Source organism: Trachemys scripta, chromosome 2 (assembly GCF_013100865.1).
Source record: "Trachemys scripta elegans isolate TJP31775 chromosome 2, CAS_Tse_1.0, whole genome shotgun sequence".
NCBI classification, from domain to species: Eukaryota; Metazoa; Chordata; order Testudines; family Emydidae; genus Trachemys; species Trachemys scripta.
The window spans coordinates 34,751,506-34,766,485 of NC_048299.1; the positions used below are offsets into that span (position 1 = coordinate 34,751,506).

General features: G+C 42.1%; 1 protein-coding gene across 1 annotated transcript; it reads right to left on the bottom strand.

Moving 5' to 3' along the window:
- Positions 1–663: 663 nt before the first annotated feature.
- Positions 664–14,679, bottom strand: MSRB2 (methionine sulfoxide reductase B2). The gene is given in 6 exon segments (XM_034759340.1): positions 664–824; positions 2,777–2,897; positions 2,900–2,922; positions 11,360–11,436; positions 12,438–12,550; positions 14,670–14,679. Coding segments are annotated over 6 exon segments (450 nt in total). The 3' UTR covers positions 664–718.
- Between the last annotated feature and the right edge of the window lie 301 nt (positions 14,680–14,980).

Consider the following 14,980-nt stretch of genomic DNA (forward strand, 5'->3'; position numbering starts at 1 on the left):
GCATACCCCGTGAGGGCTCCACTTGCAATCTCAACGCAATTCAATTCTGGAAGAAGAATAAATTTGTCAGAAATGAATCTCGGTGGGAATTGCAGCAATTCCAAGCCCCTTTTGATTCTGTGGTGCCTGTCCGGGTCTGGGAGAAGGTGTTAATACTTTGGACTTACATTGCCTCACTGCAGAGCTTTGAATTTCTGGGGTCAGTTGCTCTGTCACAAGTCGCTGCTTTAATGAAATGTCTCTCAGACCTGGAAAAATGCTAATTTTCAGATGTGCATTATTTGCTTTTTAATCAGTATTAAATGAGCTCAACATTAAAAAAGCGAACATTTTAACACTGAAAACTTCAGGCCACAACTACTTGGATTTACTTTTTAAAGTTAAATGTATAAATTTATGTTAAGTACAAGGCAATCATTGAGGTTTTTATTTCAACACTTACAAGACAGAGAAACACATCAATCTTCAATTTCATAAACATTTTGCATTATTTCATAGAAACTTAAACAGTTAGTCAAAACTAATACATTGTACACATTCGTAAAACCAGATTCAAATGAACACAAATATTAGGCTAGAAATTACAATAAAGATATTTTTACCAACATTTTCAACATCAATAAAACAAAACTCCAGTGGTACAAAGGATCTGGTAGTGAATTTATGTTTGGTACTACAATTTGTAGCTTTCACAATAGTACTTAAAGATCCTTTCCTACTAGTCTAAGCTTGGTTTAAAGGTTAACGAAACACTGTTGATACAGAACCTTTGTCCAGAAGGTCTGGGACCATCATCAAACACATGACCAAGATGGGCATCACACCGCAACAGAAAAACAATCATTAGTTAAGTGAACACAAATGTCTTCATGGTAGAATATCAGACAGCACTCCATGTTCTGCAGTGCTATTCCACAACTTAGTTAAGAATGACAGCTCAGGGGGAAAAGAAACCCTACAGGCTACTCAGACATTTCTTTAAGAAAAGATTTTCTACACTCACAGCATGAGGTTTGGGATCAGCACAAAGCTAACAGCACGTTCACAAGTTGTAAAGACATCCAAAGGAATGTGAGGTTATGAGTTGTTCTAAGAGATCTCAGTCTTTCCAGGTTAGCAGTAATACACAATAAGATGTACTCACTACAGCACCTGGCCCTGTTCCAGGCAAGATATGACCTGGATCTGCAGGTCTTATGCATACAAAGTTCTTGCTAACCTCTATGGAATACTTTGTCAATCCTATCTTCACACCTCTGCTACATGATGAGGCATCGGGTCAGACAAAGTGTGGACAAACATCCAAGACATGTTTGTAACAGTTGGTCACATAAAATAATCTCTAGTGAATTGGTGTAATAGATTTTGTTCCTAAATTCCAACCTGAGTGTACTTAAAAAGATGCTCACCTTATCTGCCAGATTGTTCCCTCACCCAGAAATGGATTTTTATAGCTGATACTGCTTTGATCTTGACTCTCATATCTAAATCCCAAGGGATGAGAAATAAAACTTTTCAGTGGTATCCTAACACTCACAGATACATCCAGACAGACTAATTTACTAACTGCATGGATGCAAACAAAACATATCCACAAAGATTTTATATAAATTCACACACCAAGTAACATTTTCAAAAGCACTTGAGTGACTTAGAGGTTTAAGTCCCATTTACTTTCAATGGGCTTAGACACCTAAGGCTAGGTCTACACTACCCGCCTGAATTGGCGGGTAGAAATCGACCTCTCGGGGATCGATTTATTGCGTCCCGTCCGGATGCAACAATCGATCCCCTAATCGACGCTCTTACTCCACCAGCGGAGGTGGGAGTAAGCGCCGTCGACAGGAAGCCGCGGAGGTCGATTTTGCCGCGGTCCTCACAGTGGGGTAAATCGGCTGCGATATGTCGAATTCAGCTACGCTATTCACGTAGCTGAATTTGCGTATCTTAAATCGACTCCCCCCTGTAGTGTAGATGTAGCCTAAGTCACTTAGACATTTTGAAAGTTTTACCCACTGGGGGTTGAGGTGAATAATCGGCTAAACATGAGTTCCCAATGTGCTTTTGTGGCCAAGAGAACTAATTTGATCCCAGGATTCACAAACCAGGAAATTTTGAGTAGGAATAGAGGGGTTATTTTACCTCTGTATTCGGCAATGGTGCTAGAACACTTTGCCCAGTTCTGGTGCCCACAATTCAAGAAGGAGGTTGATAAATTGGAGAGAGTTCAGAGAAGAGCCACAAGAATAATTAAGGGGTTAGAAAATATTCCTTATAGTGAAAGACTCAAAGAGCTCAATCTATTTAGTTTAATAAAGACTATTAAGGGATGACTTGAGTACAGTCTATAAGTATTTTATGGGGAACATATATTTAATACTGGGTTCTTCAATCTAGCACAGAAAGGTATAACAATCCAGTGACTGGTAGTTGAAGCTAGACAATTCAGACTGTAATTAAGATGTACATTTTTGACAGTGAGGGTTACTAACCATTGGAACAATTTACTAAGGTTTATGGTCGATTCTCCACCACTGACAATTTTTAAATCCAAGACTGGGTGTTTTTCTAAAGATATTCTACATTGGTGAAGTTCTATGGCCTGTGTTATGCAGGAGGTCAGACTGGATGATCACAGTGATAGATTCCAAGGCCAAAAAGGACCAATCTCTAGATATTGTTATATGGCAAACTATGCAGACAATGATAGAAAGATGAGGAAAGAAGAAAACACCATAAAAAAGTCCTTCTGTACCACCTTCAAGATAAATATACCTGTTTGCAAATGACTTCCATGCTGGTTGATCCCAATGAGGTATCTGGACACCTCAGGATATTGGTATTGCTTTCATCTGTACCACATGCACCAAAAGCTTCTGAAAATGAAGCCCATCCTTGCTGGAATTGTATTTCTTCTCTGAACTATTGAGGACAGCAGATCTTGTTATTAATCAAGAATATAGATGTTAAATAGACTTTTTTTGTTGCTTTCAATAGGAAAAACTAGCTTTCCCTTCTACTCTCTCCCTCACCTTTGTTTTTGTTTGTTTGTTTTTTAAATAGCATTTGGCTCAGTAAGCATCTTTTTCAGTGCACCATCACTGTTCCAGAACCTTTTCACCTAATAGATTTCTTGTTCTTTCTACAGTACAGGCTTCTGTCCCATCAATGGTAGTCCAGCCTGCTACAGTGTTTGAAAATGGCTTTCCAAATAGCTAAACACACTAGGCACTTTCTGTAGAGCCCCAAAGGCCATAGTTCAAAACCTTATGCTTCCAAGTACGTTATTTAAAAAAAATCAAAATTGAAAATTACAGTAAGTTTTGGAGTCTCATTAGTTTAACCTGCCAGACAAGGTTTATACATCAGAGCAACTGCTGCTTGAAACAGCAAAAGTGACAAGGTGTAACTAAAAAAAGTTCGGCAGATCAATTCTACACAAGTCTATGGAGCTTTCTAGAATATAATGATTTACTGCCCCCAAAAGGTGGCAATTGGCATTACAGAGACCACTACTATTTGTGGTTAAACAGGAACTGGAAAAAAATATGCTGAAAATGTTAAGAGACTGGGGTGGGGAATCCTTGAGCCAACCTTTGCTCATAAGATACAATTCAAAATTCTGTCGGGAGGAAAAATAAAGTCAAAGATAATGCAAATCAATGTAGCTAATCAATAGAAAAACTGAAGATTTTACCTCAATCACAGAACAGCATGGCATGAAAAATATATGGTATTCAAGAATAAAACAATTTCAGTTTATTTGCCTTAGGGTTCCTTTTTACATGTGTTTTAATTCTCCAAGTAGACATTTAAAAAGAGAACACTACAGTTAATAGATGGGATTATTACTAATACAGAACTAGTTCCACATTCATCTTAAAATCTATTATAAATTATGATCAAAGTAATAGTTTTAGACTTCAATTAGTACAAAGGAATCTAAAAGTTCCCTCCTTTATAAATAAAGTAGGATTTATTAATGACAGTAATTCAAAATTGTTCATTTCTACGGATAAGAGATTTGTACATCATTGCAACAAATCAAGACTGATTGCACTACTATGATAAATATACCGAAGAACAAATCCTGAAGGTCTCCACCGAGGTTTTTATTCTCTTATTCCAGGGCCAGCTTTCTCAATGCTCCCCAAAAATCTATGCTCACAGTGGCACCTAGTGGTAGACAGAGACACTGCCACCATTGACTAGTTTCCAGTAGCAGAAGGGAGTCTTATCACAAATGCTCTAAAGTGAAACATTTAATTAAGATAATATACATGTTATGGTGGGGCATGAAAGACTGACAAAATCTTATTTCTGTGCCTTTCAGAAAGACATATTAATATCTGATACATTTAATGTTTCTAAAATGGCAATTTTCACTTTAATTCAAGTCAAAAATAGCAATGTATGTCTGGCACATCATTTGTAAATAACTGTAAATATTTTACAAGCAATATAATCTTTGCAAGTAAATGAGAGACTGTAGCGAAGGAATGACTGGAGGATCACTCTTCTAAGGGCTACTGCTCCATCTATTACACAAAGGCACAAAGTATTATTGAAAATGCTCAGCTACAGGTTTGCAAAAGATGCACAGAGTTTGGTCCCCAACACCCAGGGATCTCAGGGGTCTGCTAGAAGCCAGGACTGATTATCACACAGAGACATACAGTCAGGGCTGGCTCCAGCTTTTTTGCCGTCCCAAGCGGCGAAGCAAAAAAAAGATAAAGCCTATCGGCGGCACTTTGGCTTCATTCTTCTGCAGCAATTCAGCGGCGAGTCCTTCACTCCCTCTTCCTCTTCGGCAGCAGCTCAAAGAGGAAGAGAGGGACTGAGGGACCCGCCGTCAAATTGCCACCAAAGACCCGGACGTGCAGCCCCTTTCCATTGGCCGCCCCAAGCTCCTGCTTCCTTCGCTGGTGCCTGGAGCCGGCCCTGTACCCATTGCCTCTGCACTGTACTGCAAGGCTTCAACTGAACCAGTTCTCCAGGGGCTCCTCCATCTGTCACCTGCTGAGAGAAACATGCCCCCTCATCTCATGGGGGTATTTGACAGTACTACAGAGGCTCACAGCAGGAAAGTTAACAGAGCCTGCAGATTCCCCATATGGGTTGGCGAAGGGACATTATGTGGTCCCCAGTCCTGCCCCACTCCAGCTATGCAAGGCTCTCTGCAGCATCTGGGACAGCTTTGCCCCAACACATATGGGCAGGGGAAGAGCCACATGCAGCTTCCTAAGGCATGGCCTGAGCCAATACAGGCATCTGGTTACAACTTCATCTAGTTCGGCTGCTTCTTTTTGTCTGTTTTAATAGTTTTATTTCCAGAACACAAGAATAAGCTCTACGTATTGATACACTAACTCCCCATCACTAGGGTGACCAGACATCCCGATTTTATATGGACAGTCCCGATATTGGGGGGCTTTTTCTTATATGGGCACCTATTACTCCCCACCCCCATCCCAATTTTTCACACTTTCTATCTGGTCACTCTACCACCACCGCTCCACACATAGTACATGAAAATCACAACAGTATATTGATAAATTGTCAAGAAACAACCACATTTCCTTAAATTTATCCTTCTGTTCATTTAAATGGGATGATACTCTGTAAGGGCCCTATCTGAAACCTAGTGAAGTCAATGGAAATTTTTCCACTACAACCCCAACCGGTTTTGGATCTGTCCCTAAATTTGCTAGTTCATTCAGTCTTCTACACCAGTTTTACAATGTTTAAGCCTTGCTGGAGAGGTTTTCTATTTTCAAAAGATCAATCTTCTGAGCTATTAAACCAGCTTTCAAACAGAAATTGTCCCTGTGTGGTTTACTAGTAAGTACATCACTTAGATTCCCTAACAGAAACATTTTAGTAGCCACAAAAATACTGCTGTTCAAGATCATATTTGTCCTTTGAAGTACTTAATTGCAGAATTTATGGATAACTGGACTTTCCCAAAACATATGCATTAGATTAGCCTTCACCATACTATACCTCCAACACGTCATTTGCTTCGATTTCTATTTTAGCCATCCTTGATAGAGTCCCGATAATTCTAAACATGCTTTTTGTAGTAGAAATCTCAGCTGTATGGTTATTGAAGGTTTGAGGTTTGATTAAAACTCCGTAATTCGCTATCTATGAAGGTTGAGATCTTTGTTCCATGTCTTTTGAACCTTTTTCACTGAGCATATGGTAGCAGAGAGTAATAAGCATATATATATATATATACACACACACACACACACACACACACACAGAGAGAGAGAGAGAACTTCTTGTTTGGCTAAAAGCCTTGGCTAAAAGTCATGCATTTTAAAAAATAAACATTTTTTTTATTGTGAAGTTCTTTGTGTGTGTGTGTACAGCTAAGCTAAACAATGATGAATTATTCTCTTTTCAAATACTAGTTTTTCTATTAGTATTGTTTAGATCCTTCTTAAAAAATCTGATTCATGGAATTTTTTTCTCAGTCCATTTTAACCTATGATTTTTCCTATTTCCAATCTTAAAAGATAGGTTGTTCCAGAATGTGATTTCCCCCCCACACACACCCTAATTTATTTAACAGTTATAGCCATGCTTTTCTAGAGCAGTGCAGTACAAGAAGGTCTGCGTGGGTTTTTTTATTGCAATAAGACTAGAAGTTTAGCACAAATGAAAGTAACTGACACAATTCTCTTCAATACTGACCCATCTTCATGCTTGCCTGTCTTCATTTAACATTCAGTATAAAGGATGCTTTCATGTAAAGGAACAGCAATTGTTTTTGCAATTTGGGAATTTAAAATCTCCCTGATCTGCTGGAAGGTATCACTTTTCTAGCCTATTGCAGGCTTTTTACCCTGTCTCCACAAAGTTTTGCAACATCTTACTAGCTTCTGAACATTGATTTTTAAAAATGTTTATGGGCAATGTTCTAAAACGATACAAAAGTTTAAGCAGTGTTCATTGGTATTAAATATATTTCCATGCTCACCCAAAGGTGAATTGAGTCAGTTTCCAATTATCAAGATCTAGTTTTATCACCGTTTATTGCTGGGTCCAGCTTCATTTTTACTATAATCTTTAAGTTGTTTTTATTTTATTGCCCTAGTATGCAGTTCCTCAGGTTCCCACTGAAGTTCTAGTCTGAAATGTATATTTTAAAACATTTATAGAAACTGGTATGATTTTAGTCTTATCCCAATCTTTTTAACTCTTAGTTGGAAATATACAAGGCAATTAGCTAGGTCCAAAATATGAGGAACCATCTTTTCTGGCTCAGTTACAGACAGTACAGCCATCTGCATATAACATTCCTAGGCACCCTATTGACAAACGTAGATGTTGATGTTCTTGCAGTGTAGTGCTGATAAGGAGGGTATGGAGAGGAAAAGCACAGGCACTCAGGGCCAGATTTTCAAAGGTATTTGAAAATTCCACATAGTGGGAGTAGGTTAGGCACCTAACTGCCATTTACTTAGCAGGAGTTCAGCACCTAATCTGCTTATGTGCCTTTGAACATCCCACTAGATGTCTATCTGCTTCTTAAAGGCACCTAATTATCTTAGAAAATCTGCCCCTCACAGGCCAGTAATGTCAAGGGCATGCAGAGAATAACTGACAGATTCCCATGCCACATTTTCTAGCACTTGTGTCCCTGCATATCTGCTCAGGAGGAGGAGGGGGGGGGGAGAGAAGGAGGGAGGCTGGGGGGCAGATATTACAGTGCTCAGACAGTGAGTTGGCAGCAACCATCCTCACTATATAAAAGTAGGTGTACAGCAGCAATTTTAATAGAAAACCAAGACTGCTGCTCTATGGCAGAGTAAAGCTGATGCACTGCCTCCAGAAGAACAGGGTCTGGAGAAGGACTACTCAGCTGGCCAATAAGTACGTTAGACATGTTATTCATTTTATTTGATGCTGTATTATAGAATAAAATGTAGAGATCCAGACTGTCAATATTGGTGGGCATAATACTTGACTGTGCATTATCATTTCTCCCAGTAAATGTGTTTAAAGTATTTAAGAACTAAAGGGTCTGTTTTCTTTTCCTTTGGCTCTCTCATCTTCCATTGATGTTAATGGGAGTACACAAGGTGAGGAGAATAAATCACTCCAGGGCATGCAGAGAATAGCTGCAGGGCCTTGTGTACTACTACTACTAATAATTATTATTATTAATAATGATGACATAGCTTTTATATAATGCTTTTCATCTTTAGATCTCAAAGCACTCTACAAAGGAGGTCAGTATCATCATCCTCATTGAACAGTTCGTGAAACTGTTAAGCAGTCTAATGACCACTTTTCCTTACTTCCCTTCTGTTACTTTCAGGATCAAGCCCTTAGTGCCCCTGGTAATTCTGCAGCTGTCAAGGATCTTTGGCTAACCTGAAAGTAGGAGAGACGATGGAAATCCTTGGTGAGTGCCTCTGTGGACAACAAACATCTGAGATAAGGGGGAACCATCATGCTGGATCAAACTAGGGGCCTATTTGGTGCAGTGTTCTGTCTCCAAGAGTGGCTAGCAACTGCTGCCTCAGAAGATGGTGCAAAACCCTGCAGTGGGCAGTTATGAAATAACCTGCCCCCAAGGAGAGTTTCTTCTTCACTTCCATTAGTTAGAGATTAGCTTATGTCATGGAACACGAGGGTTTATAGTCCTTCCCAAACTCTTGGGTGTATTTTAATCCTTACTATTATAACTCCAGATATTTTTGTCATCCATATACATTTCCAATTCCTTTTTGAATCCTGATAAGATCTTGGCCTCAATATCATCTAGGGCAATGAATTCCCCAGGCTAAGGATAAAAACGAATACTTCCTTTTCTCATCTTTAAGTCTGCCACCTTTCAATTTCACTGATTGTCCCTTTGTTTTTCTATTATGAGACAAGGTGAATATGCCTGGTCTACCTTCTCTCTACCATACATTATGGAGCATACTTTTATCATGCTCCCTCTTGTCTCTTTTCAAAGGTAAGCAGATACAATCTTTTCACTCTTCATATGAATGTTTTTCCATGTCTCTAATCATTCTGGTTGTCCGTCCCTGATCCTCTTCTACACAGACACAGAAGCAACTATGCCTGGGTACTACAGCCCTGCCTAGCTCCAAAGTCAGTGGTAGTGTTGCTTAGCAGATACAGCACTGGATGGGGATTCAGAAGACCTGGTTTCTATTCCTGGATCTTCTATTTTCCTGCTGAGTGACCCTGGGCAAGTCACTTCCTTGCTCTGTGCCTCAGTTTCCCCATCTGGGATATGGTGATAAAGATACTAACCTCCTTTATGAAATGCTGTGAGATCTACTGATAAAAAGTGCTATGTAAGAGTTTGACTTTAATAATAATAAATACCAGCCTTTTTTCCCAGCTGTAATGCACATTCTCGGTTCACTTTACTGAATGCCTTTTCAGCATCTAGAATCAGAACTGCAATTTGATTTTGTCTGTGAAGACATGTCAAAGCTAGAATAGTTGTCATTAGCAACACCAGCTTGGCTCACTCTGGGAGAATATATTCTATTTGTGTATCCACAAATAAAATTAAGGAACAAGGATCATCCAGTCACTTTTTGGGGGGGATTTAGTATGAAAGAAATGAAAACATCCATAAGTGTTTGTGGTAGGATGTAATCTTCAATGGCTGCCTTGAGGGCCCTAATTAATCTTCTCTAAAGTTAAAACTATTCCAACATAAAATTCCATGCATCAAGTCCCAGTCTTCTCCATTATTCAGAGAAGTGACTGATCCCCATTTATTTTTCTTTCCTTGTAGTCTTATCCCAATAATTATCCCAATCATTTATCACTCCTTTTTTAAATCCCTCCTTAAAGCACATTTCTGCAAGGCCTTTCAAAATGACCGATGTTCAGAGCTGGGTGAAGACAGACACTATAGGACATGCCTAGATCCCAGCTTCTGGAGTCATGTGACTATATCAGATTCTCCGTTTAAAAAAAAAAAAAAAAGTAGGTTTCTAGCCCTCCAGGTGGAAAACATGACACAGGTGTAATTGATAAAGTCATGTCTGCCTGAGTCTTCAGACAGCCTGAAAAATAGCTCAGAGGTGGGATCTGCCCCATTAATCTCAATGGGGTATTAGCACCAAGACCTGCTGCTTTGGGGCTCCACCCATATTAACCAATAGAGGCCTCTGTGCAGTAGGGGAAGAGTGCAGAAGCCCTGGCCCAGACACTCTAGCACAGGGGTCTCAAACTCAAATGACCTCGAGGGCCGCATGAGGACTAGTGCATTGGCCCCAGGGCCGCATCACTGACACCCCCCACTTGCTGCCCCTGCGGATCCAGGGTGGCAGCATCGCGCACCACGGCCAGGGCAGGCTCCATGCCTGCCTGCCTTGTCCCTGGCCCCGCTCCGCTCCACTACAGGAAGCAACCGGAGTCCCTGCGGGGGGGAAGGGGAAACAGCACCATGTGCTGCTCTTGCTGCTCCTCCAGGTACCTCTCCCAAAGCTCCCATTGGCCAGCCAATGGGAGCTGCAAGAGCACGGAGCCTTCTATTTGCCTCCCACCCCCCTGCCCGGGGCTGCAGGGACATACAGTAGTTCAGCCACTTCAGGGAGCGGCGTGGGGCTCGCGGCGACACGGGGTAGGCGGGGAGGGGGAGCTTGGCGGGCCGCATGAAAGAACCCCACGGGCCGCATACGGCCCGTGGGCCGCGTGTTTGAGACCCCTGCTCTAGCAGATGCACCCTGGGGTAAGTACAGGGGTTGGTGGGAAGTGCCTGCTCTCTCCAGAGGAACCCTTGCTGCATCTTTAAGAAGAGGAGGGACCCTGCTTCTCCCCTGGGTGGAAGAAATGGGTCCTATGCTGCTGCAGCTGCCTCTATGAAGTGAGGAGGTCCTTCTGTCTCCACCATTCCAAGTGATGGGGAAGGACCACACAGCATCATGATATGCCTAGGGGCTGGGCCCAGATTGCTTTTGCTCGACCCTGCCTGTGCTGCAACCTCTTACATCACCTCCAACTCTTCCCAGTGGGCCAGGTGCTGTGTGTGTCCAATTTGTTTTGAATTACACCGCAAGCATCTTAGAAGGTCATCATGTTTTCTTACTTCCTTGTAACGTACCAGGCCCACTGTTAACACCTATTATTTGTTTGTTTGCTATTAGGCATCTTCATGTGCTTAAGAATAGGGCCCAATACATACCCATGTCCCCACCAGCATCTTGGAAGTCTCATGCATAATTTTTAGTATGCTGGCATCGAAGGATTTTTCGATAGTCTGGGCTATGATTTGCTCCCCTCCCCCCCCCGCCCAAGAATATATTGCACTGCCTGTCATACTATGAAGCTCTTAGGACAGCCATATACACTGGAATTTTGAGGCTCTTACCTGAACAATGGGGCATTACAGCATACACAATGGTACATTCCTGGATCTCTGTTATTCAGATAGATTCCAGTAAATGGCTAAAAAACAACATAGTATTAACATACTACTTTCAAGGCTCAACATCTGGAGCAAGCATGTAGGGGGGGTGGTGTCAGATTTCAAACAGGGGAAAAACAAAGAAGGTTTCACAGGGGGCCTTTGAGGAACAAACAACACACACACATGCAATCGAGGGGAATATGCCTTTGGATTAACAGTGAAGATTTTGCCCCTGCCTTCAAAAGCTTCCAGAATACGATCTAACAACAAATGTGTAAATCATCCAGGTGGTGGGGTCAGTGTCATGACCTTCTAAGCTCATGAAGTGTGCAGCACCTCACAGATCAAGTCACTTATATAGAGTTCAATAACTTCAAAGTACTCTACAACTAACTAATCCTCATAGCCCCTCTGGGAGGTAGAGAATTGTTATCCTTATTTTACAACTAAGGAAACAGACACAGGTTACGTGATTTGGTCCAAGGGCACATGGCAAGTTAGTGACATAGAACTAAACCATATGGCCTTTCAATTAGAGAATGAAATATAGCAGGGTGACAAGGTATGAACATGGCCTGGCATGTAAGGGGTTACTGGGTTCCAGCCTATGACATGGCTGTTGTGGGTGGGGTTATAAAGGGAAAGGGAAGCTGGTGCAAAGAAGGCTAGCACAGGGGAAAGGTGTATTCTGGTTGGAGCTAGAAAGGCCCCAGCAATTATTACTCGGTAATTTGAGTTGATTTGTTTTGAGCTTTGTTTTTGAAGATCAAACAATCCCTAAAGAAAGGGCTGAGTCTGCACACCAGCTTACAAGTACACCAGAACTGCCACACTGGATCAGACCAGTTGCCCATCTAGGCCAGCACCAGAGACTTCACAGGAAAGAAATCCTGCAGTAGATGGGGGTAAGGAGTCCCCCAGAGAAAGTTTCTTCCCAACCCCAGTAGCTGAAGGATGGATTAAGCCCAGAAACATGAACAAAATGCGATATATTATTTCCAGTACTGTCTCCTTGACAGGCATCGGACCTCGTGCTTACCAGTTCAGTTCCTTTTTCTCTCGTGATATAGAACTGTTCCGGAGTCAATTTCTTTTGCCAATCAGTGATGACAGCTGTGTCATCATATCTAGTCAGAGACCCCACATCTTTAACTGGAAAAATAAAAGAGTACATATTTAAAAATATGTGCTTTTCTCATTTTGAAACACAATCTGTTGGCCACTTTCCACTTCAACATCAGGCTTTGCCCACAAACAACTGAATACTCTGGGTTTATGTAGGTAATACATAGGTGAGGAAGGTGGGGCTGGGAGTTGAATATTGCCACACCCTACAGAGGAGCAGGGCATGCTGTTGCAGTGCAAAACTCCACACCTGCTCTCCATGCAATGGGCTGGAACTGTGACTGCAGGCCCTACACACCACTTATGTTAGATACTGGAGCTGTGTAACACACACCCTGTCCTGCAACTCCCCCAGCTTGGCCCTCCATTCAGGCTGAGGTCAGCACAGAGGCCCCTTAGTCACTGCTCTGCTGGTGCACCTTCTTCACCCTATATATTCATGCAGGGTTTGGCATAATTTGACCCTTAGAAATCAGAGACAAAGCTAACAGAGATATTATCCTCATTTACAGACCATCAAAGACTAGAGTAGTGGTTCTCAACCCACAGGCCACTTGTGGGCCAATCAGCATACAACTGTGGCCGATGTGACAACCTCAGGGCCATCCAGGTAGTATATATATATTGTGTGGGTGCGGCCCACATAACACAGAGAGCTGCATATGCGTCCCACAATGGTAAATAGGTTGAGAACCATTGGACTAGAGGAATTCACTGATACCTTGTCAACGATGGTGGTGAAATATCCCACACTTGTCATATTGAGAGACTTCAGCATTCATGTCAATAAGGCATTAGATGCAAAAGCTCTAAAGCTTCTCTCATTTGCCTCCCTAGAACTTTCACAGGTCATTTCTGATCCAACCACACAGCTGGTCACATCTTAGATCTGGGTCTTTGGATTAGATGTTGATATCGAGATATCACAACCCAAATCATCACCTCATTAAGACAGTGGTCAGAACTCCTCCAGCTTCCAGGCAACAAGACCCACCCAGGATCCTAATTCCACCACAAAGACATAGACGCCATCAAATTCCAAAGCCTATTAAACTGACCCCAAAGGCCTGCGGTGCTCCATCCACAGGACAAGGAGTCAAGGAACTCATGAATCTTTATCATTGTATGCCAGCCTTGACCATCAACACATTGGCCCCCAAATAACCCCTTCCTGTTACTCACACAAGTCTCTCTAGTTTTCTGACATCTTATGCCTGATGAAGAGAGCCAACATACTGCCTCCCTGCAGTTCACACCTCAACTGGGACTGGGTACCGGACACCCTAAGAGAGTCTTGACCCAAGATATATGAATCCAACCCAAGTCATGAGCAGCTGGTGCCACCATTAAGGGAAACAGCCAACACCATTTTCAGGGAAGGAATCTTTCTTCCCTTCCTCCTTCAAATATGCAATAGTCTGACCAACACTGATGAAACCTACCCTGTATACACAGGTTCTAGTTAATCACCACCCCATGTGAAACCTTTGGTTCCTGAGCAAGCTGATAGAGAAGCTAGCCAAGGCCAATTAAAAGTTCATCTTACTAACGCTAATATTTTATACCTGAAACAATCTGGATTCAGGATAGACCTGTCTGCAGCATTTGACACCATTGACCACAAGATACTTATGTCTCACCTGGGAGAGGTGGTAGAGGTCCAGGGTTATGCACTAAAAGGGGTTGAGTACCTCCTGGAGGGACACACCCAACAACTAATGATGGGAAACTGCACTTCTGCCACTAGACCTGTCACTTGTGGAATGATACAAGGATCAATTCTATCCCCACTCCTGTTCAACATCTACATGTAGCCAATATGGGAACTAGTCAGAGGACATGAATTTAAGTGCCAGCAATATCCAAGTGAAACACAGCTAAATCTACCCTTTGCTACACATGGCCATATCACCACCACAAGATGGCCTACTACTTGGCTGAAATCAGCTCATGGCTGAAGAATAGCTAGTGGAAACTGAACCCTAGCAAGGCAGAGGTGACACCGGTGAATGGATAAAAGCATTTTGAGGAATTTGCACCCATGGTGCAGGACACACATAGTGCTTAAGGTGCACACCCACAGTAGGTCAATTCAGTCCATAGCTGAGGGTTGCTTCTGGATTCCTTGCTGACACTATGCTCTCACCTAGCGGCATCTATGAGCTATGCTTTGTACCATCTCTGGTTGGCTAGAAGACTGTCCCATCCTGACAGATGATGGCCTCAGTTACACCTTTTCACCTGGTCTTGACTACAGCAATGAAATATACCTGGGCACAAAGCCATCAGCCCTTAAGAAACTCCAAATAGTACAGAACACTGCAGTGCATCTCCTTATCAATACAGGCTACCATGAGCACAACATCCCTGTCCTCCACTCTCTGTAATGGCTTCCCAGAGAATAGAGTTAAGTTCATGGTCTCAGTCCTTATCTTCAAGGCCCTCAATGGCCTGGGC